The sequence below is a fragment of the Alternaria incomplexa genome, assembly GCF_024043165.1.
Source record: "Alternaria incomplexa strain BMP 0042 chromosome Unknown scaffold_20, whole genome shotgun sequence".
NCBI lineage: Eukaryota > Fungi > Ascomycota > Dothideomycetes > Pleosporales > Pleosporaceae > Alternaria > Alternaria incomplexa.
The window spans coordinates 2,683-17,808 of NW_026249869.1; the positions used below are offsets into that span (position 1 = coordinate 2,683).

The 15,126-nt window shown below is 50.1% G+C and overlaps 2 protein-coding genes across 2 annotated transcripts; both read right to left on the minus strand.

Moving 5' to 3' along the window:
• Positions 1–5,767: 5,767 nt before the first annotated feature.
• On the minus strand, positions 5,768–7,452 carry J4E90_010164 (uncharacterized protein; the record flags this gene model as incomplete). Its single annotated transcript, XM_051439679.1, has 2 exons — positions 5,768–6,100; positions 6,196–7,452. 2 exons carry the CDS (start codon positions 7,450–7,452, stop codon positions 5,768–5,770), a joined length of 1,590 nt encoding a protein of 529 aa, XP_051286333.1.
• Positions 7,453–10,780: 3,328 nt separating this feature from the next.
• Positions 10,781–13,038, minus strand: J4E90_010165 (uncharacterized protein; the record flags this gene model as incomplete). Its single annotated transcript, XM_051439680.1, has 2 exons — positions 10,781–11,785; positions 11,938–13,038. 2 exons carry the CDS (start codon positions 13,036–13,038, stop codon positions 10,781–10,783), a joined length of 2,106 nt encoding a protein of 701 aa, XP_051286334.1.
• Between the last annotated feature and the right edge of the window lie 2,088 nt (positions 13,039–15,126).

Genomic DNA, 15,126 nt, shown 5'->3' on the forward strand with positions numbered 1-15,126 from the left:
TAGCTAAAGTTTACGCATAAATATCTTAACAACAGTGCTAGCTGCAGGTATTCTGAAGAATGCACTAGATTTACAGTATTATCTTGCATCTTCTAGGTAAGTTTTAGTACATTGCGATACTATTAAAGCCCGCGGATTATGCGCACGGATTATGCCCTCTAGATTTTCTTTCTTAGTTAGCGAATATCTACGCTATACCAAATCGAGCGCGGATTGTGCATAATCCGTCGCCTTATATTAGTTAGGCGTCTCTAATAAATATTACTAGAATAAATAGCTTTAGACGTTATTCTACCTACTAGTTAAATATAGTTAAAAGTATAAATCGTGTATAATAATTCTAAAAGTTAGACTAGAAAAACAAGACTGCACTTAAGGTGTTACTAGAGAAAGTAGTATTATAGTTAGCTCTACTAGTTAATTCTTCTATTCTTGCAGTATTTAGTACCTTAGGTTTTAGTATAGTAGAGACTTTATAAAAAAACTAAATAGTTAAAAAAAAGAACTCTATTCTTCTACCTTAATTTTATAGCTACTAGATACTATAACTCTTTTTTATATACGCTAATCTACTTCTCTTCTTAGAGGTAAACTATATTATTTCTTAGCGTTAATTAAGATATAGCCTCTATAATCTTACTAGATAAGTACTTAGGCACAGTCTGCTTAGACTAGCTACTAGAGTTAGTAAACTAATAGTACGTTAGAAACTTAAAACAATCTACGCAGAACTTATTACTACAGCCTTCTAAGAGAGTTCTACTCTCTTTATAATAGTCTTTCTAAAATCTAGCTTTATACCTTAGAATATATTAGTTTAGAAAATAATAGATAAGGTAGAACCTACGTAAGAATTTTATATAGAATCTTAGAGTTAAACTATATATCTAGCGTACTACAAAGCAAACTAATATTATTAAGATATAGTACGTACTCGCGCTTATTATAGTTATTAATTATAATATTACTGCCTTACACTATATTATTAGCTTTGTAGATAGTAGGCAGCTTACTATATATAGTAATAAGCTAGAACACGTATAGTTAGTAAAGTATATATAGATAGAGAGAAGAGAGAAAAGAGAAGAATTAAGAATATATACAGTAATTAGAGAGATAATAAGGTAGCTATTATTATATAGCTTAAGGCAGGTACCTAAACTAGACTCTAATATAGCTAGAAGATATAATTACTATAAAGAGATTAGTATATAAAGTATAGAGTAGAAAAGGTCTTATAGATAGTATATAGCTAATTAGTAGCTTTATAAAGTAGAATAAATAAGTATTAGTGTAGAGATTTAAACTCTTACTTCTTAACAGTACTTAGTAATACTAGGTAGATAGAGATACTAGATAGTTAGAGTATCTTATTCTTAAGTAAAATAATTAATAATTAGTAACTATATAAGCTACAATAAGAATAGCTACTATAGGTATACATGCTAAGAGTAAGAAATAGATCTACTAGACCTATAAATATAAGTAGAAATACGTCTTCTACTATATAAACAGGTCTTATAGACCTATAAGTACTATATAGTAAGAGGTATTTTTTAGTAATATAAGTAGGTCTATAAAACCTGCAAGTATAATAATAGTAAGTAAATCTAGTAGTAGACACTTCTAGGTCTACTAGACCTAAAACTTTCTACTAAAAATACTCTATTTAAGTATATCTTAAATAGAGTTAAATGCAGAGATCCGCGCATAGACTATTTAACCTAAATAGACTCTATTTAGATTTCTAACTATAGTAAGACTAAATTTTATAGAATTTAATAGTAAAAGTTATAAATCTAATAGAGTTAGATAAATAATAGGTATTAATATTATAGTAGAAAGTGTAGAGAGTGTTATAGCGCGTATTATAGTAGTAAAGAAGTAGTAGAGAGATAGTAGAGAAGTAATAGAGAAAGTAGAAGAGGTAAGAAGATTATTATAGAGAGAAAAAGAGAGGCGAGAATAGAGGTGTAAAACCTACGCTAACGCAACTAACAGAGAGTAGAACCTACGCTAATTTTAAATCGCAGTAGAATTCTAGGCAGTTGCTTAGAGGTAGGTTCTTGTTGTAACGCATTGCGGAAAAGAGTAGGATAACAACACATCTCTTAGAGATAAGGTAGCTATAATAGTAATCCTCGTAGGTTACGGCGTGCGGAATGCCGGCTTGTTGTGAATAACGCTAGCGGAAAACCTCTTCTACTACGGCGTGGATGTACGGCAAGTCCTTCAGGTCTCCAAACTCGGGCAGTCGCTCGCTTCCCACAACTTTGTCGAGCTCCATCTGCGCCTTCGCCAGCTATTTAGGATGCGCGACGCATGCGAGGACAAAGATCATAACAGTAGCGCTTATAGTTTCAACCTCGGTATCGGCGAGTATACCAACATCCCGGGCGACCTGCTGCTCATGCTCTAGGCTTCAATAGCTCTTTCAAAGTCTTTCGCCAAGTTCCATCCCTAGCGTCCGAACCCCTCGTTGTAGCTCTGGACGTGCAGGTCGTCGAACTCATAGAACCACTTTGCAGCCTGGCGCTTCCCAGGCGCAATAGCTGCGGGCAGGTAATTGAGCCACGGCAGCGCATCCAAGATGCAAACTCCCAGTTAGCCGGCAACGTGGAAGTCCTTCATGCATCCGCGAGTTCGTTCCACTCCCCTAACCTTTCCTGTATGGATACGCATCCCGAAGGCCATTAAGTAAGCCAAGCTCGTTGCAAATACTTCGACGCAATGCGCGATGCTTCCGGATGACTCCAGAAGGCTCTTAAGTAGTTGCTAACTCTCCACGTTTTGGATAGGTGTGTAGCAAGCCGTTGCCCGCGGGCTCAACACCGGCGCTTGAAGCTTCTGGTGTAGAAGAAACTCATTACCAAAAGGTTTAAAGACGATCGATTGCTGCTGCACACTAACTCGTGCCCCATAACCTATACGCATCAGTTAGTGGGTCTTCCTGATACGTCATGGCAATTTCCTACGAGACGCGGCCTGGTACTATAGATGTTCCTTCGCTTGTCGAGTTGTTCTTTGACCGCTTCATAATCACCAACTATGATAATGGTGCCTCCAAGGTTGACCAAAACAATGTTCCCGTACTGCTTGATCCACTTGGTGAAGGTCAACCAAGAAGCACCTTTCGGTGCTTGGTGAAGGTTCCCGAGCAGTGGCAGGCCACAGTGGCCTGGGGGCAGCTTCGCCCGCCGAACTAGACGGGCAACTATATATACTACTAGTGTGCCTCCAACTAGGCCAAGGATGGATGTAGGCATGGTGTGAGAATTGCTCGAGGTGTTCGTTGCTCCGCTGAAGTGTAGGACGAAAGCAATGTTGCTAAATCTAGTCTAATCGACCGTCCAAGTTCGAGATGCTGAGTGCATTTGTACGAACATGATCGACAGGATCGGGCGATTGCTATACATGCAGGTGGGGCTTGTGTGACGAGGGCAGGGTTAACGACCAATCCATTGCTCGTACATATATTAGCTCTGGTTACTACCGATGTGACGAGATTTCGCCTCGCCTCATGTTTACATGTCGCTACGATGGTGATACGTGTTACTATTAGAGGTCGTTCGCCCGTCCACAATGTCCCGCCTTACAACCCTCGCAGTGCTCGCTCTCATGTGGGCCTCGAAGTAACTTGGAACTGAAAGTTGCCTGCTCAATCCTCACTCCTGCCCATAGATTGAGTCTGTACGCAACCCGCTCTATGTACGATTCCTCATCCAACTTTAGGCTCCCTAGCCAGCCGCAAGATCTGCAACTCTGGTTGTACACAATAGCGTTGTATCCGTTACGAGGATATCCTCTAATCCAGATCGCTACGAGTCCACTACTCCATTCGTTTTTGCCGCAACTCTTGTTGACGCATGTAAATGCTCCTATAATATTCGTGTCCGACTTTTTCTTAGGATGGGCCTCTGTGTTGAGATTGAACCACGTCGAAGTTATGGCGGGCGCGACAGCTTCCGCAATGCGTTGGTGTAGTTCGGGAAACATGAAGGAAGTCCTCGTCTCCTTTTGTAGTTTAGGGATCCGTGGTCGACCAACATTTGGTCGTGCGATAGTCATATTAACATCCGATATAGTGAGGGCCTGCAAAGTATCCTCAAGTGGGATGAAGTCCAAGTCGAATGTCGGATTTGAGTGTGAACTGTTTTCCGTCGCGGTGTGGCCGCTGCGCTGGCCATTGTGTGTTGCCGAAGGGACATCGGAAGGTGTTGAGAACGTCAAAGGGACGTGTTGGGTGAAAGGAACAGGCGTGACTGACGTAGTGACTGAGTCCCTTCTGGATCTTTGGTGAACTGGGGCGTCGTTTTGGTGCTGAGTCAATGCATTCTGGCTACTAAAAGAGCGATTGCATGCCTCGCAGTCAAAGTGTCCATGCTTTGGTGAGTCCTCTTTATGTTGTTTGAGGGCCTGCTCGCTGGCGAAGGTGCGATTGCACAATACACAAAGGCTCATTGCGAGTCCTGTCTAAGCCTGTGGTGAATGTTTAGCTCAAGGTTGTGGCTACGTGGGAAGTGCCAACGATTGCTAAGTTCAACTTATAAGAAATGTATCGGAACGAAGTCAGTGTTTTGTGGAGGCCCTATACTATTTTGGAGCCAATAGTAAAGTGACACATCACGCGTTGTGGCTGCATCTGCGAGTTGATTCCTTGGAAGTGCATGCATAAACTGACGCGGAGTGCGACAAGTTCAAACTGCGCCCCACATATACCAAGGCTCACTCTTCACAGGCACTTATCAGGACGATTACGGTCTAAGAACAGGATTTCTGATCAGGCTGAGGATTCATGTGCGGGGTCAAGCGGCTAAGCGGCTTAGTATGCAGGGTGTCGTGTTTGCGCATATGCAGAGGTCCTCCATGAACAACGCCCCAATAGTTGGATGGGATGCCGTTCACGAATACTCATGCACGTACCCAACACGAGATGTCTCCAGAACGATCCTGCGTTTAGGATAAAGGCTCTTTGTCTTTAACTCCAGCGCCAGTCCAACGATTACCCCCCCGATTTTCCCAAGATCCTACGAATAGTGCCCCCCGAACTGTTTCAATTGCGATGGCTAAAAAGGTCAAGGGCGCGAAAGCAGCCAAAGATGCGCTTCCTCGACTGAAAACAAGGTGAGGCAGGGTTCCTCCATCCCTGCAAGCACATCTTTTTAAAGCCGACTACCTCAGCCTATATACAAGTCCATCTGTCACCTTACACTTTAGTCCTACTTATTAGATATACCATCTCCCAGAGGTTCTGCTGCAAAGATTGGAGAATATCCCGGGTCGTGATCGCTGGACAAACGAGATTTACCTCGTAGATGTTGACGCGAGCATTGGTCACGTCTTGATCTACTTTCCACACACGGGTGTCTATTAGACACTTAACGACAAAGATTCCGAGAATGCCGAGAATACCTACCTCTTAGGCCGCGCGTACTAATAGTACCGACAAACGATTAGGTTAGTGCACTAGAGTACGTTTCATGCGCATCTAGACACAGAACAGAAAAGAGCTGCCGTGACTTACTATTTGATCACGTTAAAACTTCTGCAAAGAGCTTATTCAAAGAACTCGCGCGGCAAACGTGTGCGAAGAGCTTGCGCAAACACATCGTGCAGAAAGGCAAAGGTTTTGAATTATTACAACATCGAACGCGAACACCACCTCTATCTATCTCGCGAGCGAATCGCTAAAACAAACAACAAAACTGCTTCTATATACAAATCGTCGCAGCCCTCGCGCTGTCACTACTGTCGCACCGTCGCAAGCTCAAACAGCACACTTGTACGATTCCGGCTTTGTCGCATCGCTGTCCTTCGAGATAAGGCGTATCTTCTGCGGGTACGGGCACAGGAACCTGTCGAACTGGGTTCCCTTCGTATCGTTGAAGCTCACGGGCAAGGTCTCCGGCACGACGTCCTTCTCGACCCAGTCGACGAGCGCATGGAACGTGGCAGGAGGCTTGCCGCCGGCAGCGCCACCGTTGCAATGTCCGAGGCCAGGGACTTGGTAGTAGCGGAAGAAGTCGTCGACGTTGGCGTCAAGGTCCTTCACGCGGTTGTAGTAGTTGTCGGTCGCCTTGTGTGGGATGATACCGTCGGCCTAAGGACCAAGTTAGTCGGGATTCAAGAGAAAAGGCGCAGCGGATGAGTAGGCAAGCGTGTCGCACGCGACAAGCACCAAGGAGAGAAACTTACCAAGCCGTGGAATGTCATGAGCTTGCCACCAGCCTTGCGGTACTCCGAAAGGTCTGCGTCCGCCGTCTCGATGATGGATGACCACTCCTGAAGTGACGACTTGAAAAGACGCGTGTACTCCTCTAGCGAGCTGATCTGCGTGTAGTTCCACTCGGGGTCTTTCTTGACGAAGAACTTCAACCATGATTCACCTAGGAGCGCAGGAGCTCCGGTGCATGTACCATTCGCATCGCACTTGGTAGATGCAAGGGCGACCTGGAAAGGAGTACCGTCCAAGCCATCGTTGCCGGTGAGATCGCTTGCATAATCAACGCCGTACCAGAGGAACTCGCCGTCAGGTCCCCTGGGGCCTTCCCACGTAAGGTTCGCGACGACTGCGGCTCCTTCGCTGATGGTAAACGCCTTTCCAGTCGATGTACAGTTGCGAACGCTGCCAACCATTGTGAATGGGTCGAAGAAGCACGTGTCCGGGTCGGAAACGAGACCGTCGACAACGCCGTCGAGAGGGTCGCAAGCGGCGACAGCAGCCGAGGTGATGGCGTCAAGCTCACACTTCGTCGGGAATTGGTTTGTCATTGACATCATGACCTGCGCCCATGCAGCGTTGAAGAACAACTCATTCCAGTTGATCGCAGCCGCTCCTGCATTGATGCCGTCGTACGCCTCAGGGTAGCGCTGAGCGAGCATGAACCCCTGGCGACCACCTTGAGAACATCCGTTCCAGTAGGAATACTTCGGAGCTTGTCCGTAGAAGGAATTGGCGACGTCTTTGGCGATGAAAGACTGGTCGTGGAGAGACTTGGAGGCGAGGTTCTGTAGCGCATACAGATTGACATTGCCAGGGCTGTTCAGCGCCCACGGATCAGGGAGAGGTGACGAGCCCAGGCCGGCGTCTGTTGTTGAAGCCACATAGCCCTCGCCTAAGGCTTCGTCCATGAAAACGTAGGATATAGTGAACCGGCCAGCAACCCAGCCTCCGCCTCCGACGGCCTGCAGTCGTTCGTTCCAGCTGTCGATTGGGAGCCACGTCTCGACATTGATGTTGTCGTTCTGGCCTTCGTGGGTGTACGTTACGGTCACGTTGCAGAAGTCGAGGCCGAGCGCGGCGGGAGAAGGCTTGTTGGTGGACGTGTCAAAAGCTCCCGTGTAGTTTTGGATGAGCGCAGCGGTGAGACCCGTGACATTGGCGCCAAAGACGACGGGGTACGGGATAGAGCTGGCATTGCAGGCAGAGAACGGGACGGTGAGGTTCTGCATCGTGTTGTATTGTGGAACGAGAGACTGTGGTCGGATGATGAGTTGGAACGATCGCGACATTGATCATATAAGTAGCGACATGATACAACAGCTCTCGCCGAGATGCCTACTGTAGGTACTCTGGTACGACAGGCGAGTCCGCTCGGTGGTCGATGCGTGGATGGGGACGAATACGAGTCATGGTATACGACGTATTCGCTGGTTGGCTACGTATCGCGCTAGGGTTGCAAAAGTACCTCGTTCGGCCAGTCGAGCCAAGTTTTCCAGAAGCTGCCCAAGAATCTCGAAATCTCCTCGATTAGTACCCTGCCGACGTTGCCGACCAGCCACACCCGGCGTCTACGATGCAAAAGAACCGCGTAGTGGGCCAGGATAATGAGCGCTTCCGGTTTGCGCATAGACAAGAGTGCCGTAAACTCGCTCGAGAGATTGATTGGAAACACCCAGAGTAAGCCATTTCCAGGCGGCTGATCTGACGGCTTTTCCACGTCTGGCTCTGTCTGGTATACGACTGTCAGCTCAGATGCAGCCACACTGCAAGTCTGTCGAGATTCCTCGCTCATGTCCGCATGGTCCAGTAAGTTTGACAGGCGCTCCGCTACTGCTACTGCTGTTTGCCCGTTCGAACATATGGCATGATGAATGGCACTCGTGCTTCGCTCGAAAAGAGGAGCAACGCTGGTCTGGTTCAAGAATCCCCAGGATTGCGATATAATGGCTCGAACTCCTCGATGCAAGTTCATGTACGTGACAAATCCATCCAAGACTCCACCCGGTCCCACATTGGCATTCCCAGCGACTTCTGAGAGGGCGTGCAAGCCAGTCATGGTGGAGAATGACATGATAGACACAAGGTTATCTGGCGTGACTTCGATATGTGCACTATTGAAGGTGCATAACGCCTGGGTTTGGAGAGCTCTAGCCTCTTCGAGATGTTTGTCTGCCTCTTCGGGGTGTTGGTAGCTCATATGCATGGCGGAGAGGGCCAGGACTTGGTACATGGAATATTGCTCTGACAGAATCGCTGGCATAAGAGCACGTGCTTGCGTGTCGTCTATGGACCCTGTTTCTGCGAGGCTTGGCAAAGTCTCGTAGATGAAGTGGCTGAGCAACTGCATATGTCGCAAGCTAAAAGAGAGGTCCGAGCCATGCGGTGACGACGCCGCCGGAGAGAGGAAAGACAGGTCCACGGAAGACGTTACGGCTGGTGACACCGTACTGCTGTGTTCCATCGTACTCGGCACGCCATGCAACGTTGGAGTACCGAAGTAAGATCCTGATGTGGTCTCGGGAACCGCGTATGGCGATTGGCTGGATACCGCGCGTTGAGATGGGTCTGGTGGCCTCGAGTACGTGCATGTACGATCATCTCGCGCGCAATTCTCGCACGTGGGCTGCGCCTCATCGCACTAGAACGATCAGTATGCTTTATTCCCTAATGCTACGCGAGCAGATGCAGGTACCCGCGCTCATGATGCCGTCGCGTACCTTGATGTGGCGTCTCTTGCACTCTTGACAACCGTTCCTAGATTTGCGATGCGATCTTCTCAGAACCTTACGCGGAGCCATCGCGGACTTTGGCGTATGCGACGTAATTGGCGAAAGGACGATGAAAAGAAATACGTGGAGGCGGGAATACGGATAGCGGCGAGAGGGTCTTGAAGCGTTGAATACGGATACGCTGACTAACCGGCGTTTTAGTTTAGCGCCATCGAAATCCGAACATGGGCTCGGGAAGATCCGTTCACCTTCCACCGACCCAGCACCAGCACTGCCGCGACACGTGGGTCTGTCATGGATCATGGTCGGTGGTCCGTATCGAGTGTACGGCGTGTATCGCTACTCACGGTCGAGCCTGAACATAAGCGCAATGACGCGGCTGCAATTTACGGGACGCATGCGACGTTGTCTGAGCCCATAGCTCTCAGAAAGCTTGGGAGGGGGATTGGCGTTGGCTGCAACGTGCGCGATGCCCTGCACGCCCTTGATACCCGCTTTGATGGACTTCAGACCGGGTGAAACCTAGAAGAGAATGGACGTCGTTCCGAGCCGAACTTTGTATCGAGACATTCTTGCAGACAAGCTGGCTTCTCGAGGTAGCGAAGTACGCAGCGGGCTTTGTATCCGATGTCGATTGTACTGAGTGAACCATCCGTCATGCGGTATTGTAGGAGCCCAAGCCTGGGTCGCTTTCCCGACTGCGCAACGTAAGGACGCAGACGTCACGCGCCTGAACGCTCGATCGTAGCATTGTTTCGTGAAAGTACCAGCAGTTATTATGGATAATCGATCGTCGTTCTCCTTGAGCAGTGGCAATATGGGGTGCTGGCGATGAGGTGTTGAGGACGAAGGCGGCGTGTGCCTCGGCGCAGAAGGCGCGACGCGGCGATACGTAAATCCGACGCGTCATTGGCCGGTCCGCGATCGCGTCTCCCTCAGCCCAAACAAGTCACCATGCTTGCCGAACTGTCACCCACACCCAAGGCGCTACAACGGCCCCCACAATCACACTCCAGTCCGGTTCATCGGCTTGTGCCAAGGCGATAGGAATCTTGCGGTTGCCTCACGCATAATCTCGACACGACAGCCAGTCTCTTCACCGCACAGCCTTTTGGGTCTCCTTGCCAGCATGGACGTCATTCGACCCAGGCCGCAGGAGAAGATGTGGAATTCCCAGTGCACCATCGAAGAGACGGCATCCGCTACCCGCGCGTGAGGTTGATGCGTCGTGCCAGCTCAATATTGTCGCTCGTACGGTTTGACTCTTTGCTGACTGCGTAGTCACGAATCAAGAACAATCACCTCCGAAGCGCAAACCACATGCGACGGAGAGCCTACACGTCATCTCACGCGATGCTTCATCTACCGACAGATTACTGCCCTCCGCGATACACATCCCGTCTTTTGTCTCAGCGTACCTGACCGGCCGACCCTCCTACACAACGTCGTAGTACCGGCGAAAGCCGCGGACAAGGAAGGGCGATGGATGTGATAACAGGCTGTTAAAAGAGACCGATGGGCTGGCTGGCCACTGTCACACTGGTCGTTCGCATCGATTTGGCATGCACCCTGACCGCGGCCCGTATGATCGGATCGTAGCGGCTGACTGCATATGCGCACACGCCCCACCCACCTGAGTGTTGAGGTGCGAGGTACACATCGCATATAGCTAATACCATGGCCTTTCGGAATCGCTTTTTCGTACTGTTGACAAGCTGCGTCTACAGTGGCCGACCTTATCGTCGTAAGTTGCGGAATTGTTGGCATAGTAGTCGCGTCGCGTCTGCACCAGAAGAAAGCATCGCTGTCCGTCGTACTGAAGGAAGCCTTACAACAGGGTGATGGTTTCCGCACTTGGGTAGTAAGACGACGAAATCGACTTGTCGCGGTTCATGAAAGCCGTGTCGTCGCGCCTGGAAGCTTTGTTCGTGGGGTCATAAATATTGAATACCGTGACCACTCCGACTCTTGTGTAGGTCACTTTATCGACTGGTACGATAGCAATGCCCGTATGAGGCGTAATCATAAGCACTTGACAAGAGTCGTGCACTTCGACGTCGAACCATACACTGCCTTCTGCAATAATGTCATTTGTCATGCGGACTTTGCATCCTCTTCCAGTCTCTGAAAGCTCGGGCGACACGTCAAACACTGCAGCAACCGGTGCCTTGATCTTCGCGTATCCCGTGGTTAATTCTCCGAGTGGATTGACTCCCTTGGGGCGAACGTCGCATTCGAGCAGTTCCGCGCATGTCTCTCGGCCAGGATCGTGGTCAAGCGCATGGTAGACTACGACGCCTTCAACAGACGCAAATGACCATGACGGAGCTCTCCAAGAGTCCGTTCGCTGTGGCGTCTTGGGAAAGAAGACGTATTCGTCCCAGTCGGGTATCTGCAGGCGCCAGAGTAAGCCTTGAAGGAACCAGCTTTTCCAGATACCGGCGAGGCAGACGTCGCCAGTGAGGTTCTGTAGCGCCGAGATGACTCCAGAAAGTGCGGGTAGTTTGTCGGTTTGAAAGGTCATGTTGCGAGACGTGTACTCTTCGATCAAGCGCGACCATACGCGCCATGCCGGGTTGAACCTCCAAGTGACCTCTGCGTTCTGGGATCGTTGAGTGTCTCGGAGCACTGGCGCGTCCTTCATGCTCTTGAGTCCCTGCGCGATCCGTTCCAGCGAGATCTCTTCACATGCTTTATAGTCTTCGATGTATCCGTCTTCGGTAAGGACTTGCTCTGAGCACTCCCATTGCATTTGGTAGCTCGCGAAATGTATCGTGCGGCGTGCCAGAACACGTTCCTGGAGGACCCAGACTCGGCTTAAGAGAGGCTCTTCCTAAGCAGCGTTAGCTTCAAGTCGTGTGGCACAGAAGGGAGAGGTCTAGTGACTACATCAACACGAAAGCATGCAATGTAAGTGACCGAACGTTGATGTAAGCCCCCGGGTGATCATTCTTTCTTAGGTTGACTTGGGGGATTGAAGCTTACTCTTCGCATCTTGATCGACTGGTCGGTAATAGACTCCATCGAGCCGGGGGACATCGTCAGATCGTCATAATAAACAAAAAGGTCGAATGATCCCTTCTGATCCGTGAAATTGACGACGTGTCGGTCTTTCGCTTTGCGTGCTTGCAGAAAGCCCTCCCCACAGTGGCTGGCACGCGTAGCAGCGATTGTGAGGCACGCGTTGGTGTACACATCAGCCATTCGAGACGCCTCCTTCTCCCAATCCGCTTTGTCGTCTTGTATGATGCAGAGACAATCTGCCCACAGGTATCGAACGCCCAGATATCTGGTAAGGAAGACGGCGTCTCGGAGGGTCGAGGGTAGCTGCTTGTACTTGATTCCATTCTTCTCTTTATGCTTTTCCAAGTTCTTCGAAATGGTCGTGATAGGCAACCCTTTTCCCCAACAATAGCTCAACGCGATATACCGGCCTGTGCTGCCTGAAGAGGGTTCTACAAGCTTCAGCGATGTGTCTTCAAGTTGAGCCCGTGGATCACCGCGGATGCCTTCGAAGTCTGCGGCTTTAGGCAGCGAGCCGAGGTCCAGAAGGCGTGTGGGTAGCAAGGTCGCTTCTTGCGTCGATTGTCGGCAGCTCGCATGGTGGTCGTCGCACTGGTTCACCCATGCTGACGTCTTCTGAAGCACGTAGGGATGTAACGAGTCCGAAATGATCTCATGCTCCCTGAAGCAGTCTGCGACGGCACTATCTGGTGTTGACATGTACCAGAACTTGCCACTGAGACGTACTGTTGGCATCTTTTCGCCCATGTACACGCTCAACCTGGCTGAGCCCACGCCCAACTCTAGCCATAATTTCTCGTCAAGGTCTTTGCAATTTGCGTGATAATGGTAGCTGTTACTCAGGCGATTGAAGATGGAATGGCAGAACGTGCACAGTTGGGTTGCACTTTTCTGCAGATCGGACAGGCTGTTGTGCCATTTGACGAATGGTGACGTTTCATTTCCGTGGTAGGATCCGGGTACCGGGAAGCGCTGGAAATGGTCATTGACATCGCTATCGCCCCGGGCAAGCTTGAGAATGCTGCGGATGGGCAAGGCCTTGCATGTATTACAGAGTGCCATTGCAGACTGCATTAATATAAGAACATGCAAAGTGGGTGACGAAACGTTGATGTAGACTCCAGGGTGTCCAGTCGTTTCCTGGCTTGATGTGGTCGGACGATGATGTCGCGACGAGCGTGGTATGAAGCAGGCGGCTGGTGCCTAGCTTCGCGGGACTTGGCCCGCATGAGATGACAGCGCCAGCGCGGTACGTGGATGTTAGTCATGGAGCTGCAGAAGCGCTGACTTCTTGACGTTGGCGAGTGCCCAGATGGTACGTTAGATTTGATGTGAGTTCTAAATTATACGGTTGGGGTAGGCGCGAGGTATCTGGTGAATATGCGGAGGGCCTACTCTGATCGGAACCCCATTCCGAAGGCAACACCGAACCTACGCGTTCGCACATGCCATTAGCATCCACAACCCTCGCGCCGCCACGAAGCCCTGCAGTTCACGCAGGAGGCTTCTGACCCAACAGCAACGCAATGCTCTCTCCAACTATCAAAGCAATCACGGTGAACGCTCTGGCCACAACCATCCCTGCACCAGACAAGGTCTGCATTGCCCTCCTCCGGCTCGGCTTGTTTCAAATCCTCACAGCAGATAGCACAATCTCCTTCGATGGTTCTTCGACGCACATGGACAACATCACAGGCATCGCAATTTGAGCCCTCGTCCCAATCACCGCGACAAAACGGGCATGTGAAGATGACGGATTGTCGCCGCCACTCTTCCAAGCACGTCTTGTGAAGCGATTTGCCGCAGCTCGATCGACACCACACCACCTCTGAGCTTTCGTATTGAGAGAGAAGACTGCCGTCTTGACAGATGGGGCATTCGTCGTCGAAGGGCAAGCGACGGGCATGGGAGCGCGTACAACGGGGTATTGGTGTTGAGGGCGTAGAGCGTGGTGATGCCTCCGACACGGCCGGGCTTGATGTCGCACGGGATGGCACGCCGGACGATGCGCTAGATGATGCGCTGGGAGACGATCGTGTGTTGGCCGCCGTTGGCCTTCGCATCTCACTTGATGTTGTGGTGAGAGCTGGGCGACTTCCGCGCAGGCCAGACGCGGTACCTGAGACCCGCGAAGATGCCAACGACGGTACGATGCTCGCCGACACACGAGATATATGGGAGGTCGATTGCGGGCGGTTTTCGTTGGCAACCTGACGAACGGACAATTCCTCAATGCGGCGCTCTGCATCACGAAGCATTTGTTGCATCGCAGCAAATTGCTGCTGTATCCCGGCACGTGCGGTAGCCTCGGTATCCGATGGCGCGATACCTGTCGCGTTGTTAGGTGGATGCACTACGTCGTAGACAACGGAAGTAATACTGTTCGAAAACCCAGGCCGCTGCCTTATCCGCCTTGCCGTCAAGTCGACTTGTCCATCCATCCTTCCAGTATCACCTCGGAAGGCCTCCTCCAGACTCCTTACCCACCGTTCTACCATGCTTTGGACTTCGCACCGATGGTTACGTGAGCACAAGCCATAATAAGCAAGGCACTCAAGATCTGGCCGGAGTTCCTCAGGGTTTGGCTGTTGCGCCGCCATATCAGCGAGCAACATCTCGAACCTGTGTGTATTGGCTTGAGCTATAGGGTTGCGGCACTTGCGACCCATAGTGGGCGCCCATGCAATGCAGCGGCTGTCCAAGGAGAGCTTAAGCACCGCTTCTGGGTCCCATTGGCGGCCAGACGCGTTGGCAACGACTCTGGGGTTGGATGTGTAAACAGACATGCTAGAAAAAGTATTTTTACTCGAGATGTATGGGACAGATCGTGTAATGAGTTTTCAAGGTAGAGTTGTGATGCTGTAGAGTTTTGAACACTGGCCGGTGTGGCCTAAGCCCAATTATACTCACCATCGCAGTCTTCGTTAACGCTCATAGCATCCATCCATACACCCACGTACCTCCGCCTGAGGCTGCCGAACCTGGACAGTCGTGGCTGTGTTCGAAGGCTCCGAGACGCAGTCGCGGGCCGGACTGCAGCCTCTCTGTCTCTCACTGGACAAACAAAAGGCGCAGCGTATCAAGCCAGGTTCTCTGGTGCGTAGGATTGAGGCTGCACGCCTCTGTTATCATGCGCCGCCTTCTGTCGAG